This window comes from Oreochromis niloticus, linkage group LG19 (genome assembly GCF_001858045.2).
Source record: "Oreochromis niloticus isolate F11D_XX linkage group LG19, O_niloticus_UMD_NMBU, whole genome shotgun sequence".
NCBI lineage: Eukaryota > Metazoa > Chordata > Actinopteri > Cichliformes > Cichlidae > Oreochromis > Oreochromis niloticus.
Window position 1 is genome coordinate 20,446,754 of NC_031983.2, and position 22,379 is coordinate 20,469,132.

Here is a 22,379-nt window from a genome sequence, read left to right on the forward strand (position 1 = left end):
AATTTTTAACCTTACATGGTTTCATTTATGCTTTTGAGTTAAGAGTAAAGTGTCAGTTATGCTTATACAGCTATATGGCACACGTTGGCCTTCAAAAAAAATCCCCCATGAGAAACATCCCAGTGACTCAGAAACTCAGTAGGCTGATGGAAATTACTGCTCATGTACATGCAGCCTATGCACCGAATGATCTATCCAGCTTGAGTTTCTTTTTCTGGCTGCATGACTGAAAATCACTTGATGGTTGGTGGCTTCACACTTAGATTGTGTTTCATGAAACAGGAAAGGATGTAGAATTATTAAATAAAGAAGACAAGGCAGTCTTTCTTGCCTTCTTCTTTTTCTTTTTCTTTTTTTTTAGACTTGAGTTTTTATCATATAAGAACATTTTGGTCCCACCCCTCTGGAAGATAAGCTATCTCAAATACTTCCTCTTTATTTTTTTTAACATGTTGTGTGTCCAAAGTCAGTGACCTCTATCCGTGATGTTATCTTATATGTGCTTTGTCAAGGCCTCAGCACAGCCATTTACCCCCTTCATTGCCATTTCTGTTGACAGAAAACAACACCCGAGAACGCTAAAAGTAGTGCAGTAAAGGTAATGATAATAGAGGTGAAATGTAAGCAGGGGTGCTTCATCTTTATGTTAAATCGCTGACAAGTATGGCTTTGTCCTACTGTACGTCACCTCACGTCTCCACGTGACACGAGAGGAATGCAGAAAGTTTTGTTTTTAAAAACCTTTCCTCATAAGCAGGTCTATCAGAGATGATGGTTAACAGTTTTAAAAAATCACTTGCTCTTAAAGCAGACGTCACTCTGCTAACTGGACTGAACTCCTGTTTTCATGATCACCTTTAACTACAGAGGACAAGGAAGTCTGAAACTCATCTACAGCTAACTAAGAACACTACAAGTAAGATATAATAATTATATAATCATAGCGTTATAGGTTTTATATTCTTTAGGTTTGCTCAGGGGGCCTTTTTAGTGCAAATGTTGTCAGCACAGCATCCTGCTACAAGACATTAAACTGTTAGTGAGTTTAAACTGCATCTGATAGAAAGGGAGAATTTTTCTTGATGAACCATCATCATCAAAGAAAAGGGCCAGTACTGGCAAAATCATACACCTATGTCCATGTACTTTACACTGTTAATGTTTACAGAAAGTATTCAAATCCCAAATAAGACTTTTTCAGTGCTCAGAATAATAGATTATGTTTAAATATGTAAAATGTGTATTATCTATTGTAAAAATCATTTAAATCCAACCAGACTTCCTTGTGACTGAGTTCATGTCTGCTTTGTATGACGGTGATCAGTAACATGATTTGCTTGTCTTCTCTTGTTTTTTGTTGAGTTAAGCTTAAAATATTATTATTATTTTTGTTTTTTGGGGGTTGGGCTTTTCAGGAAAGTAGGAAATGAGAGTGTTAAAGTTCCTCAAGTCCAAATAAAACCTGGGCTGCTGCATTCAGCCTTGAGGCTCACGTTTACCTGATCTGCTTGGGACCTAAACCGTCACCAAAGCTTAAAACACTTTAATTCAAAGTTTTAGCACTAACAAAAAAATCCAACAGCTCCTCTGTTTGAGAACTTGTTTGGCAAGTCTTTGACAGACTACATGTCCTAGTGGATCAGGAGAATTCATCTAAGATTACTCGATACTGGAGACGTAGAAAATGTGCCACGCTGCTATGCACTGATTACAAAACCTTTGTGTTTTATTTTGTAAGATGAGCTTAACAGAATAAAAGCTTTACAGTTATTAGCTGGGAAACAGCTTTCTCTTGGTGTTTTTCTGTTTTTTTAAATTGCATTTTTCTTCTTAGCTTGTACAACAGGAAGCATTTATGTCTTCAGCAGGGATGTTACAGTTTGGCCTGTTCGGGGTAAAAAGGTCAGGCAGTGTCAGTCAGTTCAGCAGTTCAGTGGTTTAATTGGTTGTGATCAATTAAACCAAGTTTGAAGAGTAAATATTTCCTTAAATTTCAGTTTGAAATTTTTTATTCATTCACTTTGTAAAAAAAGAATAAAAAATAAAAGCAGCTGCAAAGCTTATTGTATATTTATTTTTAATCAACACAACATGTGTAATTTAAAAAAGGCATTGCACGTACACACAAACCCACAGATGATAATAATCTCCTCAGCTTCGTAATGGTGAGGGTTTTTTTTTTTCACTTTAAGACACTCACTTCTCCCATCGTCATCATTTTGAACTGCTGCAGATTGCTTTTTTCTGAAAAAGCAATCTGCTCACACACACACAGACACACACCTAGCTGTTCAACATAGCTTAATTTCAACTTTAGCAGGCAAAGAGCCAAATACCTCCCTTAGAAGCTGAAGACTGGCCTCAAACATGATTACAAATGAAGAATAAGGTTGCTCATTGCCTCTAAAAGTTGCTAAACACTAAATATATTGTTTGTGATGCTTTTTTTTCAAGTCATGGATAAACCTTTTCTCCCAGATGAGTAAATCTACCTTTTTTTTCTGTTTCCTTCCAGCCATGAGAGACAGACTGGGACACCTGCATCAGGTCCAGACTGACACTGAGGGTTTCAGTACAGTGGAGCTAGATAACCTATCAGATCATGATGCAACAGCTGGAGATAATGAGCTGGATGATGTCCTGAAGGAGGCCCAGCTGATACGTCTGGAAATCCAGCAGATCCAAAATGACATCAGAGATCTGAAGGACGTGAACTATCAGGCTTTGAATAAGACTTCAGACTCCATTGTGATAAAACGGGACTCCAATGCAATCGGGGCAGATATTAAACGCAGAGGAGAAGCTGTGTTGCAGAGGCTGCATATGCTAAATAACCTCAGAGGTGAACTGGAGGTCCAGCGCGGCAGTTTGGACCCCACAGTGCGCGTTGCTCGAACACAGTACCACTGCCTGAGCAACGCTCTGCGGGAGGTGATGTTCAGCTACAATGACACAGAGATGAACCACAGGGAAGCCTGTAAAAAGCAGATCCAGAGACAGATGGAGATAGTGGGCAAGGAGGTTAGCATGGAGGAGCTGGAGGAGATGATGGAGGGTGAAGAACTGACTGTGTTCAGCACCCAGATACAAGGCAAATCTGCCCGGTCTGCCCTCATGCAGATCGAGAGCCGGCACCATGAGCTGCAGGAGCTGGAGAAAAGAATCGAGGGGATCCAGGAACTGTTCCTAGATGTGGCTGTCCTCATGGAGGAGCAGGGCACAGGAGTGGAAAACATCCAGAAAAATGTTCAAAATGTTGATGTGATCATTCTGGAAAGCAGGGTCTATCTGGATAATGCCACTAAATCTGATAAAAACAACCCTTTCAAGAAGATGTTTTGCGGCTGCTTTCCATGTTATCACAATTAGGCCTTATGAAGCTTTTATTGATTCTAAAATATGGTGAAACTTTTAATGAATCACACTGACTTCCAGGATACACCCACAGATGGGTGCACAGTAGATGGCGCCACTAATAGAAAGGTTTGAACATTGATGGTGATGAAGCCAAGTTGGGCTGGTCATCATAAAACAAGACCCACCAAGGTGCTGATTCTCCGTTTCTCTGGGAAGGGCCCCACTTCCTGCAAGCCTGAATTGGATAGGTGCTTAAAAAATAGATGTATAGTGAAATATTTATTTAAGGCATTTATCTGTAAAAGCAAAGTGCAATTGCTAATCTAGAGCTGTTAATATTTAACCTTAAATCTTTACGTTAGGTGATTTTAGATTGTTATTTTAGGTATATTTAGATTTTATGTGATTTTATGTGAAAGTGTAATGTGGCCTTTATTGATAGAAGTATAAAAGTTTAGCCATTAACAGGCTGGTATGACTACGACTCCTGTAACCATTAATGATTTCTTCCTGTAACTGTATGATACCAGTCAAAGGACAGTGTCAATAATCTGGATATCAGCCTATACTAAGTCTGTGTGACTTGTCCTCCTTAAGTAAAATAATGATTTAAAAAAAACCTTGCGTGAGTATCCCTTCTTCATTTCAACTTGATCTTTATCATCTGTAATTTTACATTGCGAGTACTTCAGCTTTTTAAATACTCTGATACATTATCAATTTTTCAACACAGGACTGTTGCAGCTGACTAAATGGAGCAAATGGCCATAGCACTTCTTCTGTCCCTACATATAAGGCAGTTATGAAGGCTTTTTCTTGCCCAACTACCAAAGAAAATTGCTTATTACAGGTTACAAGACTCACAGTGTTGTAACACTCCCCCCCCCCCTCCCCTTTCTCTCAGAAATGTAAATTTTAATACTCGATGTATATTTTTAGCATTGTATTTTTAGACCTGATCATTAAAACCACATGTAAAATATTGGGGTTGCACTTTCCACTTGTGTCAAACACTTGTTCCTGAACACTAAATGTGTTTTATGTTGAGGCTTTGCCCCCGTTTTCAAGGTTAATGTTGAACTTCTATTCGCGTTTTTATATTAGTATAGTAAGCTGAATTTCTTTTTTTGTCCTTCTTGTATTCTTTTCTATCTTCACAGCGAAGAGTTTAAACTAAAATGAAAATGACTGAGATTCGTGGTCGACTCATAAGTCTAAAACGTTTTTAGAACACAAAACCTTTATTGCGCAAATGCCAAATGCGCACGCTTTGACATAAAAACACACCATATAAAATGACTGTGACTGACCTACACCTCCTTCCTGGAATCAAACCCGAGAAGCAGTGAAATGTGTAAAGGGGAAAAGGCGTTATCTTCCGCATTAATACCCGCTGCAGGCTATATGGGCAGTGTAATGTCAGCGTGTCACTTGTAATGTATAGGACGTGATGCAAGACCTCCTTAAAATTCTAAGTTGACTGTTGAAATTTGCATTTATAACCGAGACAAAAAGAGGAAATGACTCTTTCCGTACTCGCCCCTTCTGCTTTTGGGACTTTAATTCTCTAATATCGGTGGAGGACACAAAAAGGTAGGCTGTGTGCACCTTCTGTTGTACTCTCTATGTAGATATAGGCTCAGTAATCGATACATTGGTGTATTGTGTCATATAGGTCGATTTCTATATCAAAAAATTGCTTTCGAGCTATTCTGTTTCCTCCCGATCTCACCTTATCACGGGAGAGGATGCTTTGCGCTTCTCTGATGTGGTTTTTTCATTTTAGTGAGGATTTTTAACATTATCTACATCACAGTACACCTCAGGAATTGATTCGTTTAGCAGGAAATAACCGCGAATGAAGGACAGGAACTTTTAAAATAACTTCTATCTGATGATGATGTGAGTCACACAGCTGAGGAAGTAACTCGCCAATGCTTTTGAGGACTTTTCACTGACCTACAGCCACCTTGCATAGCACATCAAAAACTGTTATCGTTATCTAAAAGTGAGACTTAACATTAGTGCCTTAATATTAATAATAACATATCAAAAGAAGAACTCAGTGTCATACCAGCCCCTTCCTCTCTCTGTTAACAGGAGGATTCAGTGCAATATTGAAAGGAAATTACCAAAGAACAGTAGATTAATACTCATGCTGGTCACATTTATGTGACCCATCTTATTTGCTATTCAATATCCAGTTTCATTCAGTAAGTGACTGGAGATTTTCCATACATTAAAAATAAATAAATAAATCTGGGACTTAACTTGTGTAGCTTTGTGTGATTCACATTTCAGAATAAACCTGTCAGATAAGCCATTTTAAGTCCTCTCTCCTTATGGCCGCCGACCTTTACCCCAATTTTCTTCTGATTAGCTGAAAATAAAAGGCTTGAATACAGATGGGTGGGGCTTCTGTGCTCAAGGCCAGAGACCTGTGTGCCTGAGATGACTATGTTAAGGATATATGTACAAAGTGACGTCATATAGAGCTGAGAGTAGAAACAACAGTCCAAAGCCTGGTTGTTTTCTTACATGTACTAATATCACTATTTGAAACTTTTGCTTTGTTTAATATGAACAGTATACATGTGACAGGAAATAAGATGACGAGGAGCAAAGCCAGCAAAATAAAGTTGTGCTATGAGAATTTTTGATATCAGTTTTTTTTAATGTAGTTCTTCAGAGTAAAGAATGCATTTCCCACAATTCCATTAGAAAGGTGAATAAATGTCTGTGACTCTTGCAGGTAAGATGAAGGACCGACTGACTGAGCTCCAGGCCTTCACGCCTGCAGAGCAGGAGTACAAGCCCACGGAGAACGAGAGACTCACCGGTGAGGATGAGAAGCCTCTGGAGCAACACGCCATCGTGTTTGAGGGTGAGGACATGATGGATGGCATCTACAAGGATGCCCAAGTGATGAGGAAGGAGATCCAGTTGCTCAGAATGGATGTGAAACGTCTGGGGAAGCAGAACACCAGGTTCCTCACATCAGTCAGGAGGATCAGCAGCATCAAGCGGGACTCCAACGCACTGGGACGAGACATCAAGGCCAGAGGGGAGTCCATTTATAAAAAGCTGGAAAAAATGGGGAAGCTGAGCAAGGAGCTGGAGGAAGCCCATGGTGTCACATCAGCTTTGGCTCGCATGGTGCGCTCGCAGTATGTGTCTTTGACCAGCGCCTTCCACAGTGCCATGTCTGAATACAATGAGGCTGAAATGGCGCAAAGGGAGAATTGCAAAACCCGCATCCAGAGGCAAGCAGAGATCATGGGCAAGGAGGTAACCAGGGAGCAGATAGACGAGATGATTGAGACGGGCAAGTGGAATGTCTTCTCGGATAATCTCCTACTGGAAGGGAGGACTGCCAGATCTGCTCTCAACGAGATTGAGAACAGGCACAAGGAGCTGCTGGAGCTGGAGGGCCGCATTAGGGACATTCACGAGCTTTTTTTCCAGATGGCGATGCTGGTGGAGCAGCAGGGTTGCATGCTCGACAACATAGAAGCAAATGTAGGGGCAACACAGGACTATGTAGCCAAAGCTTCAGCGCACATCAAGCAGGCTAAAATATACAAGGAAAGCAATCCATGCAAGAAGCTGTTTTGTTGTTGTTTCCCGTGCTGTAAATGAGGCGCCACCAGTTCCCGCACCCTACCAGAACGTTTGATTCAAATCCGCTTTCCTGCAAATGTTTCTGAATGCTTACATGAAAGCTTTTTGCTGCTCTAGATGTGTCCAGATATCACATTCTGGTATCATTTTCTTTACTGAGTTGATACCAACTAGTCAGAGTGATTCAAACCACATGCACATATGCAAATATATACAGTGCGATAATGGTAGTTACATTTCCTGATTGCTACTGAGAACAGCTTATGCATACACGACTGCTGTAAAAACATCTAAATTATTATTTCATGTGGCTTGCAGCTTTGTTTAGCTTTTAGCTTTGTACAGTTTGGAATGCGGCATGCAATATTTAAGCCCATATAGTATGATTTTATTTATAAATAAATGCCTTGGAGTGGCTATATTTGGACAACTTGAATGTACATCTACAGCTAAGCTCGGAACTGGTACTTGCTATAGACGTGTTTCTTATTGCAACCATTGCTTCACAAGTGTGTAGAAACACTGATCACAGCTCAACCAGCAATTGTGGTTAGCTGGGGAGGCAAGTTAGATTTGTGAGGATTGTGCAACTATATGTTAGCCACCCCCAGCTACAAGCCAAGGCTGTGCTTTTCCTCCACGTGTTGCTTCACATAAAAAAAACACAAAAATATTTGTGTGTCAGCTCCACTTTAGAGAGTCAATGATTTTGTTTACCACTGCCACACAACCAACCTCACCAAAGCCAGTGAAATCTCTTTAACAGGGCAGTTTGCCTGACTTAATGCGGTGTTTGCACAGGTAATGTTACAGGAGAAACAGAACAGAATGGCAAACTAAACAGGTCAGAGGACTTTCTGTTTGCACAGGAGGCCTATCTCACTGCCCTTTGTGATGGCAGTAAAATTCAAAAACCCTTATTTCCCTGTGCCTCTGGGCCAGCCCATCCCTCACTGGGGGAATCCCAGTCATCAGCTGGTAAACTGAGGGTGTTGTGACTCAGACTGCCAAAGGTACTGCTGTGTACCTGTGGGAGTTTTCAGACTTAACTGCCTCTGCTCTGTGTTGAAATGAGTTTCATGGGTTGCAATGATTGCACTTCCTCAGCAGTGCTGTGCGGTTTCTACTGGGGGCATTTACCGACAAGAGCGCGTTTATTTGAACTGTGGCGTCACGCCTCTGGTAGCTGTGCGTGCTGGAGTCACACGGCTTTATCTGATGTGTGCCATGCGCTGATTGTGCACACGCACTCACCAGGATGGCCGAGTGGTTAAGGCGTTGGACTTAAGATCCAATGGACAATAGTCCTCGTGGGTTCGAACCCCACTCCTGGTAAAAATGGAAGTTTTAACCGATGTTTGTAGGAAATGCGTGCAGTCTCATGCACTTCAGGACGACTTTACTCTTCATGGTCAGCCTCTCTGCGCTTAAGCTCCCACAGTAATAATTATCACCTTCCTTCGAGATTGCTGTTGTTTGCCATTGCTTTGTCTGTTTTTTTCTTAGCACGCATGCACTCTGGTTCAGCTAAGAAACTAAGAGAGATTTTGGGTAATTACAAGGGGCACGCCTCACTGCCTCACTATAGATTTGAGAGTTAACAGGTATTTGATTACACAGTGTGGTCCAAATGCAAACAAAACGGCAGTACAGTAGCAAATATTAATATTCAAAAGCCCCTAAAAAAGCAGTAGTTGATGTTTTCTAACAGATTTAGAAATGCTGTAACAAAAGGAGACGTGATTGCAACGTAACATGCACGTGGAGAAACTTTCATCAATGCCAGTGACGCTTTTATTCAAATATTTGAAACGAGGTCAATGATGGGGATTTTTATACTTTATTTTCTCTTAATTCTTATCTTGAATCAAAACCCACCAACAGGGGACCGAAAGCTAAATCACATCCTGGCTCATCATCGCAGTGGAAGATGTTACGTACCAAGAGGCCTATTTATATTTCCTGTGTGGACTGTTTCGCACCCCTGACGGTGAAGGTCTGTTTATGTGGTGCCATCTAGCGGTGAGAAATGGGAACATATAAAACTAAACATAATATTATTTCCAAATGCTGTATTATTGTTTTCGCAGTTTCACAGACACTGTATTAAATCTCTCAAGCCTTTGCTGGCACTAAAAGAAGACAATGTGTCCTATTTATATTCTTCTGCCTTGCAATGGATCAAAACAGAGGAATAAAACACAAAGATGTTATAGCACAGTTTGAAATGCCTTTTGATCCAATCATATGTAGACTAAGTGTGTCTGAAGAGTTTTTATGGAGATGTGTTGGTGCACACCTGATCTAAATATAAGACCCACAGACATACCTCTGATAGATATCGAAAAAGATTAAAAGTCAAAACATTTAAGAACTCAAGAGTCTATTTATTAAAATGGACCAAAAGTCAAACAAATGAAGTTGGCATACTGTGGTGAAAAAAACAAAACAAACAAACCAAAAGAAAAAAAACAAAAAAACATCAGCAGGAGTGATAATTTAACCCAAAATACTGATCAAAATGCTGATACACTCCAGGTGCAAAGACTGCAAAACAAAAAGTGATCTGGAGAAGAAAACCTCATATCTGTCTTACATGCATGAACATCCACAGAATAAAAGCCTGATTTGCATGCTCAGTTCCTCATTCAACTCGCTCAGGCAACTTTAACGCCAAAGAGTTAGTGCATCTCGTCAGGTTTTGCTTCTTTCTTTCTTTCTTTCTCTTTCTGTCTTTCTTTAATATAAGAAAGGACATAAAATGTACTAATATTAATGCGTAGTGCCTGAGAAACGAACTGTATAAATTAGCCTGTAACTGGACTGATTACATGCAGAACAGGAAGGAGTAGCATTCTTGCTGTTTCAACAAAAACAACCTGTCAGATTTAGGATTTAAATTTTACAGTACATGCCGTCATGTGCAAATCAGTAATTCAAATCCAGACCTAACAGAGGCAGACTTACATTTCTTAAAACAAAACAAAAAAATGTACCAGTACAAAAAAAAAGAAGGAAAAAAAAAAATCACGCAAACTGAAAAAGAGAGTTTAGTTTTGACACAGCTTGGGCTTTCCTACATCCAAAAGAAAAAGACACGCACACACCATACCCATATTTCATCACTAACTAATGACATTTCTGTCATTTTAAACCAGTTTCAAAAGGTTTTTGAAGATTTTTTTCTATATATGGGAACTACAAGTTTTGTTACATCAAATTTCTTAATTCAGACTAAAAAAAAAAAAAATTTGTTCAACAAGCCCAATCATGAAGATTTATACGTTTAAAAAAAACAAACAAACAAAACCTTACTGATAAACATGAAAACCATGTTATTTCAGCACTGCAACTCACACCACTATAATACTGAAACAGTTCCCCACGGATCCTGTAATAATAAAGCAGCTGACCAGCTGTCGTGGCATTCTCAGCAATTTTCTCGAATACACTACGGTGAGACGAAGCTTCATGATACGACCCTGAGACACCAACAACATGTGAACATAGCGGACATGTAGTGCCAAAAAGAAAAAAAAACCCAACAACTTAAAAACATGATAAATAGTGAATATGAACATAGTTAATGGTGCTTATTAAAGGAGGGAAGTGTGTGCCCGTTATTTTTCCTAGAACCTGGCCTGCAGGATTTGTTGAGGTCTGACACTGAGGGGAAGGAAACCACGCTTCCTGCTAACCAGTCACTGATGATTCACCAGGTACATTCATTATTTGACTTCGCTACATTTAGATTTTTGAAGAAAAGAACCTCTAAATAATTGCTGGTTACTTGTCAAAATAGCTGGTAAAAAAACCACAAGCCAACCATGGCTTAAAAAACAAAACAAAACAAAAAATAGTACTGACACTCAACTGGTAAATAGTGTTGCTTCACGTCTCTGTACCCTGACTAACAAAGCCGGCTCTTAGTCAGAAGTGTGAAAAAAAAGTTGAGGGTGGACCACTGTTGTGACTGCTAAAACATGCCCAAAAAAAAAAAAAAAAAAAAAAAAAAAAAAAAAAAAAAGGTGTGAGCATGCTCATGCTGGTGAACATAATTTAACACCAATGGTGATGCAGTTCAATCATCCTGTAAAGTGGAGCACAGAAGTTTGGTCAATGTGAAAATGTAGAATTAACGCTGTGAAATCTAAGCAGTACACACATGGTCACTGTAGGTATCTAAAGAAGATGTCAATGCGTTCTAGATAGCAGTAACTGTTCTAGCTTGAAGCAGTGGAGAAATCTCACTGAGATGTTCTGAACGACCTCATGATGAGAAAAATCAAGTGTATCTCAAGTTAAGGCTCTACTCTTACCAATGTAGCACAGTACTGACTTTTTGATATAAAAATTGTTTAAAAATTCTACACCAAAAACATTCGATTATTTACACAGTGTCAGAGTAGGTAAAGATACAACTTCAGTACACCAGGATTAATATCAGAGAGGAAGATACAACGCTAGAACTTCAATTTGCTTTTTTACAGTCCTGATGTGTGACTGCAGCAGGTCAGCCTCAGCTGAAGTATATGTCAGCTCACTACTGGCTTTGTCTTATTTCAGGGATTGAAGCCTGTTTCCACTGTGTAGCAGAGAACCACAGGTAAAGTTCAACCAAGAGTTGTCTTTCTGAGGCCGGAAGAGTCTTAATTTCTGTAAACACTGGAGGAAAAATGTGCATTTGAGTTCTGTAGGACCCAGAGGAATCTGAAGGATGACCTCATTGTTTATGCTACTGGTTTGAGAACTGAACGTAAACACCTCCCTTCCTTTGTGAGCTCTCTGGTGAAACACATGCATGGCAGAGGGATCGCCTCCTCCCGACGAGCAATTGTGTTGAATTTGCATTTCTTGAGGTGATCAGCCATGCTGGCGATGTTTGCAAATTTCCACTCGTTCACTGTACCAAAGGCTGTGCTGAATCGCCACACCTGAACAAAAATAGGAAAATTAGTTCATTTTCATGTGCTGAGCACAAGACAGACAACAAGTGAAATTTGCTCTCAGCTGTCTTTAAGAGAGACAAACCTTGTTTGTGATCTGCCATGAGGGAGACCCATCGGCACGCCGTTTCTTCTCCCACAGCAGAACGACCATGCCACGCATCTGCAGCAGGCTGGCACACACATCTCTCATGATGCGGGACACTCTGGAGAGCTGGCACAAGCTAAAGCTGTCCAGAAAACTTGCTATGTGCTGCAAAACTTCAAACGGAAGACTGCTGAACTGGTCACACTGAGAGCTAAACTGGCAGTTCTTTCTTAGGCGCGTGTCCCCAGTTTTCAACGGCAAACCAGGCTGCACCCCGAAAGAACCCAGGTGCCTGTCGTGGATGATCCGGAAGCCCTGAACAGATGGGCAAAATCGTCTTTGGGAGTAGGTGCAGCCGTAGTAGGCCAAGGGGCAGCGCTGCTCCATCCAGCCATTGAGTCCAGCATGAATATCTCCATGAACATTTTTGAAATGAGATGAGAATTCATCTCGTCGGAACAGCTGCCCACACACAAATGTGAACATGGAGCGCTGTTTGGTTTGGTATCGGGCCACACATTCAAGCACTAGGTCCAGTCTGAGAGTGTGGAAGGGGCTGGGGTTGGAAAGCTGTGGACTGGCGTGATCGCAGGCTGAAGCTGAAGCAATATCCCCTACCATGGTGTTGGTTGCAAGAATGGCAGAAGGGAAGGAGAATGTTTGCGTACCAAAATCAATGTGGTAGCCATCAACAAACCTGCTGTCTGAGATTCCTCTGCCTCCTGGAGAATCGCCAAGGCAAAAAAGCAAAGCTGCAGTGATAAGGTCAATGCCATGGAGGCCCATGGGGTCATCTGCTACCTCCAGGTCAGATGTGTCAACTGCCTTGTCCTCCATCTTTGCTCGAAACAAATAAGGATCTGACAGCAGGGCCCGACGTCCATTAAATGTAAACATACTTATTCCTCTGAGCACTTCTACATTCTGTAGCTTACGCTCCAAGCACCTGTACCTGAGTTCAGTGGGTAAGTGTTGCAAGAAGTTATTTCTCACATGATCGGACAGTAGGAATGGCATCGGAGGTGCAAGTGGTTCTTGTTGAGGCACAGGAGGTTCCAGTGCTACAACAGGCATGTAATTCTGAGGCATCTCTGGCCAGACAAGGTTGGAATCATTTATCGGTTCATCAATGTCGTCTTCCTTCTCATCAAAAAGCAACTCAACAAAATCATTTTCTTCAACCCAGTTTATACCATCTTCTTCTCCATCAACTATAGCAGCGCTCTCCACTCCGCCCACCGCTCCCAGCTCGCACTCTGAATCAGAGTCACTTTCTTGCATATCTACATTCTTCCCGCCTTCAGCGACATAAATACCATGGCTATCACCATTTTCTCCATTATGGAGTGCTCCATTCTTATCAGTCTTTTCGCCATTTAAGTTTCCAACAATTACATTAATGTCCTTGGAATTAGTGAGGATGTCCAAGGCAGCAGCTAAATTTCTCCTGGTCTCCACTGAAGCCCTGTACAGCTCATTAAAGGGCTCTTCTTCCATTTCCACTGTTCCATTACCTAACACTGTCTCTGGTAAACTTGACGCTGTGGCCATTTTATCACTTTCATCTAATTCTTTATCTCCATTCTTCGACACAGTGGTCGTGACCTTAAGGGACTCTAACAGCATCCTTTGATCCTGCAGAGCCAAAGCCATGTCTAACTGCTCCACCTCATCAAAGTCTTTGCTCAAGTTTTCATAGGACTTGCGATCAGCATAGCTGACGGGCCAGCGGTTCCACTCCATAGTACAACATACTATACTTGCAGGACACGTCTCAAGGTGTTGTGCCATCCTGACCCTTGCAATAGTGAAAGGGCAGCCAAACCCACTGTTGAGGCAAGGGAGGCGTTCATAGGGACACAGCAGACGATGTTCATCTAGTTTGCACGAGTGAAAAACTGCCCCACAGACAAGAGGACAGCCAATGAGGTCACAGGAAACACCCGTCTCTGGTCTCAACATGCATCTTCTATTGATGCATTTAAGGCAGTGGGGGTGTAGATTCTCCATTTTATTCCCCTAATGGTAGCTGGAGAAGGTGTCCAACCCTGAAACCAAATGATAAACAGATTTGATTTGTTGAGAAATCTCACACGTCATGGTAACACCCCTGTTTTTAGGTTTAGCTGGAACAAAACATGTTGGTGTTACATTATACCATCTATGCAACCATTTAATAGCACACATGTGTCTTCAAAAAGCCCTGTCCCCGATTCCCTCCACATGCACTGTAAACCTTTACGCTGTTCACTAACATTTCACAACACCCATCTTAGGTTTCATGGTCACACCAGTTCTTCCAGGACTTTCAAGGCAAACCTGAACCCTGACCTTTAGGCCCTGCAACTTGCCCTTAGTTTTTCAAGGAATTCTGGTAACAAGTAAAACAAGAACAGCGAACAATTCAACCTGCCAACCGGGTGCAACACAGCCACCAAAATACTTCTGAATTATAACGCCGGGCTTATTTGGTCATGCTACTTGTGTAGGGGATTTGTGGGATAATGAACGCAAGCTAAGAGGACAACAATCATATTAAAGACCCACAACAATGCTGCAAGCCCTAACAATGCAGTGCAACAAAGAAGAGCTATTATTCAAGTCTTTAATGCCTTGGCTGGCGACTGCTGTCTAAATTACGCAAGCACAACTGGCTAAAAACACAAACAAAAACACAGCAACAACTCCTAACACATCAAACCAGCTACAGATTACATGTTAACAACATCCAATAGCAGCTTGGCAAGTATGCATTTACGTGCCAAGGTATAAAGTTAAAGAATGACAAGCTAAGTCACAAAACTTTGAAAAGTTTAATAGGTAAACAAAAGAACATAATCAACAACATGACTAGCCGGTTAGCATTAGCGGCTACACTTTGTTAGCCTACTTAGTTAGCTAGCTCACTGCTTCTACAAACAACTTACCCGAGTCGCTGGGCTCTCCGAGTGTGCTTTATTTATATTGTCTAACTTTTAACAGCTCCGTCGATGCCTGCAGTACTGAAACTGTGACTACACAAACACCCCGCGGTATTAAATCTGTTTAAATCTTCTTATGAATTGAACAGGCTGCAGCTGCTTCCTCGCTGCTCGGGGTCAGTCGGAGTTATGTTGATCCTGATACTGCAGCGCAGTACTACGTCATCACGTAAACCGGCCGGTGTCCCGGTCATATTTAGGTTTATGGAGGCAGACCTGAGAGCACTGAAATAAACAGACTGGGAAAACCCCCGAGGGCAGTTTTACATCTATAATCACTATTAGGATGCCTGTGATGCAGTCTGGGAAATTTAATGGGAATAGACTCCTGATAGGTCTTGATGCATTCTCAATCATCCAGGAAAGTAAATCTCCAAAAGTTGAATCTGTTCATCTGGACGTAGCGTTTTGTGGGAGAAACGTTTCGTCACTCATCCAAGTGACTTCTTCAGTCTCAGCTGACTGCAGGTTTCCCCAAACCAAACAGTACAGAGACTCCTGATATAATATTAATTAGCTACCCCTAATTAAAATTTTCCTTCCAAGAAGGCAGTTTCCGGTCATTTTTTAAGTGGTCTTCAGCTTTCTGAAGGTCTTTCAAAGTATTTCTTTGGACATTTGCTGCCTTTTCACTAATTTTCAGAGGAATGTTTTTATTTTTGTTAAGCTGCTTAACGTTGACCTATGAATCATACCAGCATGACAAGGCACTTAACTCAAGGAGTGAACCATTGTTCTGACACACTTCGTTACTAGAAGCCTGTGGCAAAAACACATAATTTGTTCCAATTTCTTTTTTGAATCTACAGAAAGTCAAAGACAACATGATATGTTGGGCATAAAATACTACCGTTGAACAAACAAGGTGATTCCCAAAGAGCCATTAACTGAAAACCTAGCTCATATCTATCTAGACAGCGTGGTGTGCAGTGTGTCCTTAAAAAAACTTAAGGAAACTGGACAAATGGAGGACAACAGAAGAAGTGTCAGGTATTAAATCTGTCTGCAGCTGGCACAGAATCGCCGCAGAATTGGAAAGTTATGGCTTTAAGAAAGAGGAAAAAGCTTATTAAAGACCTGACACAGGACCTGAGAGACGCATCTAGCTCTACTATTCACCAAAGCACCATCAGACGTGGTCTTAGTGGAAGGGTGGCTGTGAAGAAACCATTCTTATGGAGGTAAACTGGAATATAAGACTGAGGTAGGCAAACTTTCACAACAACTGGACTGAAAATCAGTGGCAACAAGTCTGATAGTGTGGTGAATCAAAATCAGTATGTGTGGGAAGAAGGCAGAAAAGGGAAACTGCATACAGAATACTTATATGCTGCATTCCTATGTATGTTTGTGCATGATTCATAATTAGTTTAATCTATTTCCCATTTTCATAGCAAAAACATAAAGAAATGAGTGGTGGCTCTAGACTTTTGCATGGTACTGTATGTAGGCATACAAGTAAAAATCAGAGGATGCTTAAAAAACTCAGAAAGACTAATTACATTTTTATATATAAAGATTAAAAGACTGGCATAAAATTATAACTTGACCTATCATAAATAAGTCTGATTAGTGTTCCTGTCATATCCAATAAGTATTAACAGCAAATTCACATCCATTTTCATTAAACATGATTAATTCAATAACATAGATAATGTACATTGTTTTATTTACAGCTGCCATTTGGGTCACATGTTAAAACTAAAACCATGTGACCCAAAGCTGAGCAGCATATTTGTATGTCATATAACATTAAAAGGTAAAACATTAAACGCTCAGGCATTTTTTTGTTTTGTTTTGTTGCTCTGGATCATATTCAGTTGAAAAAGCACTACAGTTTCTTTTTGAGTAAAAGCCACACATGCAAGAAAAAATTTACTTCAGTGAAAATACAAGTGGTATACAGTAGTTGAATTAAGTAGCACAAAATAAAAACAATGACATTAAGCACAAATATCTTAAAATCAGGAATGTGTTTAAGAGAAATATTTATTACCCACAGCTTTTTACAAATCAAACAAATTTTTTTCTAACGAGCATAATACACAAAACACATAACATTATTATAAAAACACGTGTACGTATGTTTTCCTGTGTCCATTTACTAATTCTATAAAGTCCATACAATTCATGAGGCCACTTCTGAGATGTGATGAATGTTGGACAGGGTAAGCTGTGCTTCCCGTGCTGGGTAGAAATGTCTGGAGCGAAGCCACAACCTCCCAAAGACTCCTGTTACCAGCAGCAAGACAAGCAGCAGTCCTCCGAGGACAAAGGTCTCCACAGCTAGGACTCCTCCTGCATCTACACACAGGTGGGACTGCATGCTTATGAACTGCTTTCAGTGTCTGGAATCTTTAAACTATAAAGTTAAACTATATTAACTGCAAAGACTGAATTAAAAACATACCTAGACTGGGATTTTCACTGTGGTTTAATAGTCGTCTTATGGGTCCGTAAGAAACTGTATGAGACAGTGGGATTTCTCTCCTTGTTCTCAGTAATCCATCGTCACTGGAACAGTTCTGTTTGGCAAATACACGAGTGAAACGTGAAATTTAAAAACCAACATTGCTATAAACCTCAGTCATAAGCACTGTATATTTAAAATGAGGACAGCTCATATGGTTGAAAACCACTCCTAGGCTGATGGGTCTATATTGGTGACATATAGCAGGCTACTTGTCTGAACTGGCCTCTATCAGTTTGAGGAATGGGTGCAGCATGAGGTCACTCACAGGCTGACACAGACCGGGACCACTGTGGCAGATCTGGATGTTGCAGTGAAGGAAGACATTGGTGTAAGAGCTGCCGACAAACTTAAACATTTGTATCCTGAACGTGGCCTCTGGGCCCTGACCGTTCTTCAGGACGCTCAGAGTCTGGTCGTTGGTCAAAACTGGGCAGCTAGAGGGAAGAGACAAAGAAGTCTGGGAGGCCTGCTGATAGCAATGAAACACGATGCTGTACTTTAAATATAACAAAAGGAGAAACAGCTAATAAAAAAAGCAAACATAACTGGAGGTGATACAACACAGAAGTGTTTGAGTGCTTTCATCTCTTTAGCACTGAGAAATCTTTGTGTATTTCATAGCTCTGCTGTTGCCAACAGTACCAAATACTGCCTGGTTGTCAAGGGCATGCACAGCTGTTGAAGTGAAATGCATGTGGCCTCTCAGCCAGGAGTCACATGACCAGCCTGTGAGATTTGTTGTCTGGACAGCTCTCTATGCAACAAACTCTCTTATTTCAGATTTCAACAGTGCACCCGTAGGAGGAGGTGGAACTGTTTGCTAATATGGTGAAACAACACAGCCATGCAGAACGCCATAGACAAGCTTCCACACCTTTAAAGTATGTTGTGTAAACATGGCAATCATGCATTTTCATCTGCATTCAGTTTAAACAGTCCAGAGGCAGACCTGTCTGCGATGAAGGTGTACTGAATATTGCTGTATGGATCACTGGTCGGCGTAGCCCAACATCTCTCCATACGCAGCTGCAGATGAGAAGGTATCTGTGACACAGACAGAGTTCAGCAACGGTCAATTAATTCCTTAAACAGGACAAACAGTTTTCCATAACGCACAACAAAATGATGACTCATAGTAAGTAAACAACAGGTGTACCAAGAGATTATAACAGCACGAAAGAGGATTCAAATGACTGTCTAGTCATGGGTGGAGTGTTAGATTTCCAGCGCTGGTTGGAAAACTACCCACAAAACATATTGCTTAACCTTGTGTAACAGCACACCCAAACTAACTCAAAAATAGCTGTGAATATTAACATCACTTTGAATGCTTAACAGTCAGAGCCAAGTATATATAATCCCTGTTAGATATTAACAGATATACTTATCCTGCCAATCAAATGCATATATAACATATTGCTTTTGTGCATCATGCCAATTTGCAAAAATATAATACAGCTTGTTAAAGTGAGAACTACATCTTTACTATTTGGAGGTGAAAAATATAATAAACTGACATTTCATTGCGATTTACCATGAAAACTTTTACAAAGATGTTATCCTCCAGAGTCAGCGATGGCACAGTGGTCCACCTGTCCTCAAAGGCTTCGTCTTTGTACAGCAGCATCGACACTGAGAAATTTCCATCCTCGGTGTTCAGAGTGATAGGTCTGCAGAGGCAATGGGTTCATTAAAATAGGCCAAATGTTGAGAACAAATCATTTTCCAGTTGGAGAAAAGTCAGAAAAAAAAGAAAACATTTACCTGATGTCCACTCTGATCATGTTTTCTCCGTTGGGCTGTTGGACCATGTAGTTGATGGGGTAGCGGCACGCAAATGTTATGTTGATATAGTTTCTTGTGATAATATCTGAGTAGTTGTTGTGTATGGTGTTTACGAACATGATGTGTGTGTCATCTGAGGCCTATGGAGAGAACATAGCATGTGTGATGGTCAGTGAGGGAAAATGTAGTTTGTTTACTGTTATTTTTTTTAGACTTTTATAGAAATAGAAATCAGTAATGCTGTTTTAGGTAAGAACAACTGCAGAAACCTGGAATAGAAATTAAGTGACGGGGTGATTAAATAGTGGAGAGCTTAAGAAGATGTCTTTTATGAAAGTTTAGGGCAAATAGTCGGGCAATCCACTGAATCTGGTCTGTGTTTTCATGCCTTTGTCTAACTAATATCTGGATTGCGACATCATAAAACACATATACACACACACGAGTCTAACATAATACAGGTTGGGCGGCCTTTAGTCTGCATGTCAAAAGATACCGAACCCTGAGTTGCCACCATGCCACCATATTCATCAGGGTGCAAGTGTGTGTGAATGTTAGAAAGCACTTAGGCATAGATAAAAGCACTGTATGGATGTTTGTGTAACTGAGTGAAATAGACTTGTATTAGAAAGTGCTTTGAGTCTTCAACTGAGTAGAAAGGTGCTATATAAGTACGAGTCCAACTTAACATTTAACAATACATAAACTCTACTGTGGTTGTACATATGAATACTGGCAAAGTGGATATGCTAGCATCACCACATTAATTTTTTAATTCAATTCAGTTTCATTCATATGGTGCCAAATCACATAACAGTTAGATCAAGGTGCTTATATTGTAATGTAAACAACCTATAATAATACAGAGATTAAGTTAAAGTTAGGTTGAGTAGTCGCTGGGATTAAATGTTCTTTTTCAGCTGTCACCATCCTTTTAAAATAAACCATAAAATGGGGACAGGTGAAAAGCTGGTGTGTGAAGTTTCTGCAGGTCCCTGTTGAGATGCAGGGTGGTGACCATGGTTTCAAAGCAGGGCAAACTGTCTTTACCTCTAACAGTTGAAAGTTTTTTACTACTTCTTGGTAAACACCCATTCGCTCCCCCGGGGCAGCCTCAATGAGAGGACCACTGACAGATCTCGCAGCAAACTACAGAACCCCCCACTGCTACCTGCACTTATACATCCAGAACCATCACTGAAATGTCAGCGAGGAAACTGTAAACATGGCGTCTCTGACGGCGGGGTGTAAAAGGTGCTACGGTCAAGGTGAAAGCATGACTGACAGCTGTGACATTCTTCTCCTTTAGCAACAGCCATTTTACTTCAAAGCATACTTACTTTCCTCAGCTTCTGTGCAAAAACCTTGTAAATCGCAGAAATTAAGTACTGAGAGAACTGCTGAAAGCCGTGTTAACCTTTTAGGTGGTTTACAAGAAAATTTTTAAAGCATTCCAAGGATTTAAAGGACACTTATGTGTTAAGCAGTGGCTGACTTTCAGTGTAGAGCAGCTGGATTAAAATAACCGTGAGCCTCGTTGCCCAGTGGTTTGTGGCCTTCCAATTCAGTGAGCTTTAACAATAAAAAAATCATCATTCCCACGTGAATGCTGATGAATAAGAAATACAAGGCCATTCAGAGTCCCATTGATGCTTTAAATGAGGCCCTGTCCTGTTATAGGCAAAAAGAACAGCTCTGTCCTTCTTTCTTGAATAAATGCCACTCCTCCCCTTCTTTTCTCTTCATTCCCGTCTCTCTGGGTTCAGAGTGTGTGCCTTTCTCTGTGCATCTATTATACTTGCTATGAGCTAATTTCCATACAACATCTGAACACACAGCCTCATAGTCCACATTCACATCACAGTAGAAAGAAGGTGCATGGATCATGGATCTGAAGATATTCCTGCAGCACCTGTAGACACTTTAATTCATTATGAAGGGGATTCTCTTAACATTAATGGAGGTAATAAAGAGTAGCTTGTCTTCTTATCAGATTTACCTAAATTTAATATCTGAGTTCACTCTTAAAAGATCACCTGAAAGAGCAATCTTCTCTTTTTAAGGCAAATCAAAGATAGAGCATACCATTATAGTGCCGCAATCTGACAGATTTGTCTTAATGCTGAAAACATAGTCCTCTCCGACTACATCACCACGACACTCCGGATCATTTAAATGCAAATCCCAAGCCTTAAAAGAGAAGACACAAAACAAATAGAGACAAATATGTTATAATTACTCAAAATGACACAGTGCTTTGGCATTATTAATGACTGGTCAGTGATGACTTACGTAAACAGGAGGAACTTTGTTGAGGAAAAAAGCTCTTGGAATAACAAGCTCCATACGGTCGTTGGTGCAAATGACAGTTTCATTAAGTTCTAACAGTAAAAAAAACAAACAGTTATTTTATCAGTCACATTTTACACTCAGCACCTATAAACAGGTATATTACAATTTAACCAGTCAGCACATGTAGTGGACCAACAGTCTAGCCACCAATAAGTAAATCAACCAAACCAACAATATCCAAAATATTAGCTTTAGAATGATTATTTTCCTCTTTTGTTGAAAGTTATACTATGACTCAGTACTTTTGAGCATTATATATGTATATATAGGTCTATATATTTTTCTAAAAATTGAGCCTCATCATTTTAAGAGTGTCAAGACCTGAATGTGGTTGAAACCCATCACTGCTTTTAATGTCAAGCCATACAGCTTTTGCCAAGGAAGGCACCAGTTATACTCCAGCTTTCACTGGACTTGGACTAAATCCTCCTCTCTTGTGTTAGAATCTTTTTACAATTATTGCAGCCAGTAAAACAAAACAAAACATGCTAATCAATAATCAGTTTGTTTTTTGTTCATCCCCAGATTTGTGGGCTGTGAAACGTGTGCTCACCCTCCTCCTCAGGCTCCAGATAGACTGCCGAGGTGACCATCCTCATGGGGAGCAGTAGCCAGACAAAAACCAAGCTGGCAGATGCCATCTTCCAAAGACTCTCCCTCTGCTTTCTGGTAGCTCAGCCACTCCACTACCTTTTGGCTCCTTCTCTGACACTCTGTGAATCTTCTGGGAGCTATTCACCACAGCCTGACACCAGAAAATGTAGTACCCTTCTCTT

General features: G+C 40.6%; 4 protein-coding genes and 1 non-coding gene across 5 annotated transcripts; 3 read left to right on the plus strand and 2 right to left on the minus strand.

Annotated features, from left to right (window-relative positions):
• The first annotated feature begins 750 nt into the window (after window positions 1-750).
• Window positions 751-3,680, plus strand: LOC100708785 (syntaxin-11-like). The gene is made up of 2 exons (XM_003442996.5): window positions 751-916; window positions 2,516-3,680. Exon 2 carries the CDS (start codon window positions 2,518-2,520, stop codon window positions 3,367-3,369), a length of 852 nt encoding a protein of 283 aa, XP_003443044.1. The 5' UTR covers window positions 751-916; window positions 2,516-2,517; the 3' UTR covers window positions 3,370-3,680.
• A 987-nt stretch (window positions 3,681-4,667) lies between these two features.
• stx11a (syntaxin 11a) lies at window positions 4,668-9,961 on the plus strand. Its single transcript, XM_005477339.2, has 2 exons — window positions 4,668-4,950; window positions 6,110-9,961. The coding sequence occupies exon 2, from the start codon at window positions 6,115-6,117 to the stop codon at window positions 6,994-6,996; it is 882 nt and encodes a 293-aa protein (XP_005477396.1). The 5' UTR covers window positions 4,668-4,950; window positions 6,110-6,114; the 3' UTR covers window positions 6,997-9,961.
• On the plus strand, window positions 8,231-8,313 carry trnal-uaa (transfer RNA leucine (anticodon UAA)). The gene has a single exon. It is a non-coding gene; the product is annotated as a tRNA-Leu (tRNA).
• Window positions 8,713-15,150, minus strand: fbxo30a (F-box protein 30a). Its single transcript, XM_003442875.5, has 3 exons — window positions 14,940-15,150; window positions 12,010-14,060; window positions 8,713-11,912 (listed from the first exon to the last, which is right to left on the minus strand). Exons 2-3 carry the CDS (start codon window positions 14,020-14,022, stop codon window positions 11,709-11,711), a joined length of 2,217 nt encoding a protein of 738 aa, XP_003442923.1. The 5' UTR covers window positions 14,023-14,060; window positions 14,940-15,150; the 3' UTR covers window positions 8,713-11,708.
• A 1,590-nt stretch (window positions 15,151-16,740) lies between these two features.
• si:dkeyp-110a12.4 (pancreatic secretory granule membrane major glycoprotein GP2) lies at window positions 16,741-22,290 on the minus strand. Its single transcript, XM_019349077.2, has 9 exons — window positions 22,157-22,290; window positions 21,544-21,632; window positions 21,337-21,441; window positions 19,231-19,391; window positions 19,001-19,136; window positions 18,416-18,510; window positions 17,732-17,900; window positions 17,404-17,518; window positions 16,741-17,297 (listed from the first exon to the last, which is right to left on the minus strand). Exons 1-9 carry the CDS (start codon window positions 22,242-22,244, stop codon window positions 17,122-17,124), a joined length of 1,134 nt encoding a protein of 377 aa, XP_019204622.1. The 5' UTR covers window positions 22,245-22,290; the 3' UTR covers window positions 16,741-17,121.
• Between the last annotated feature and the right edge of the window lie 89 nt (window positions 22,291-22,379).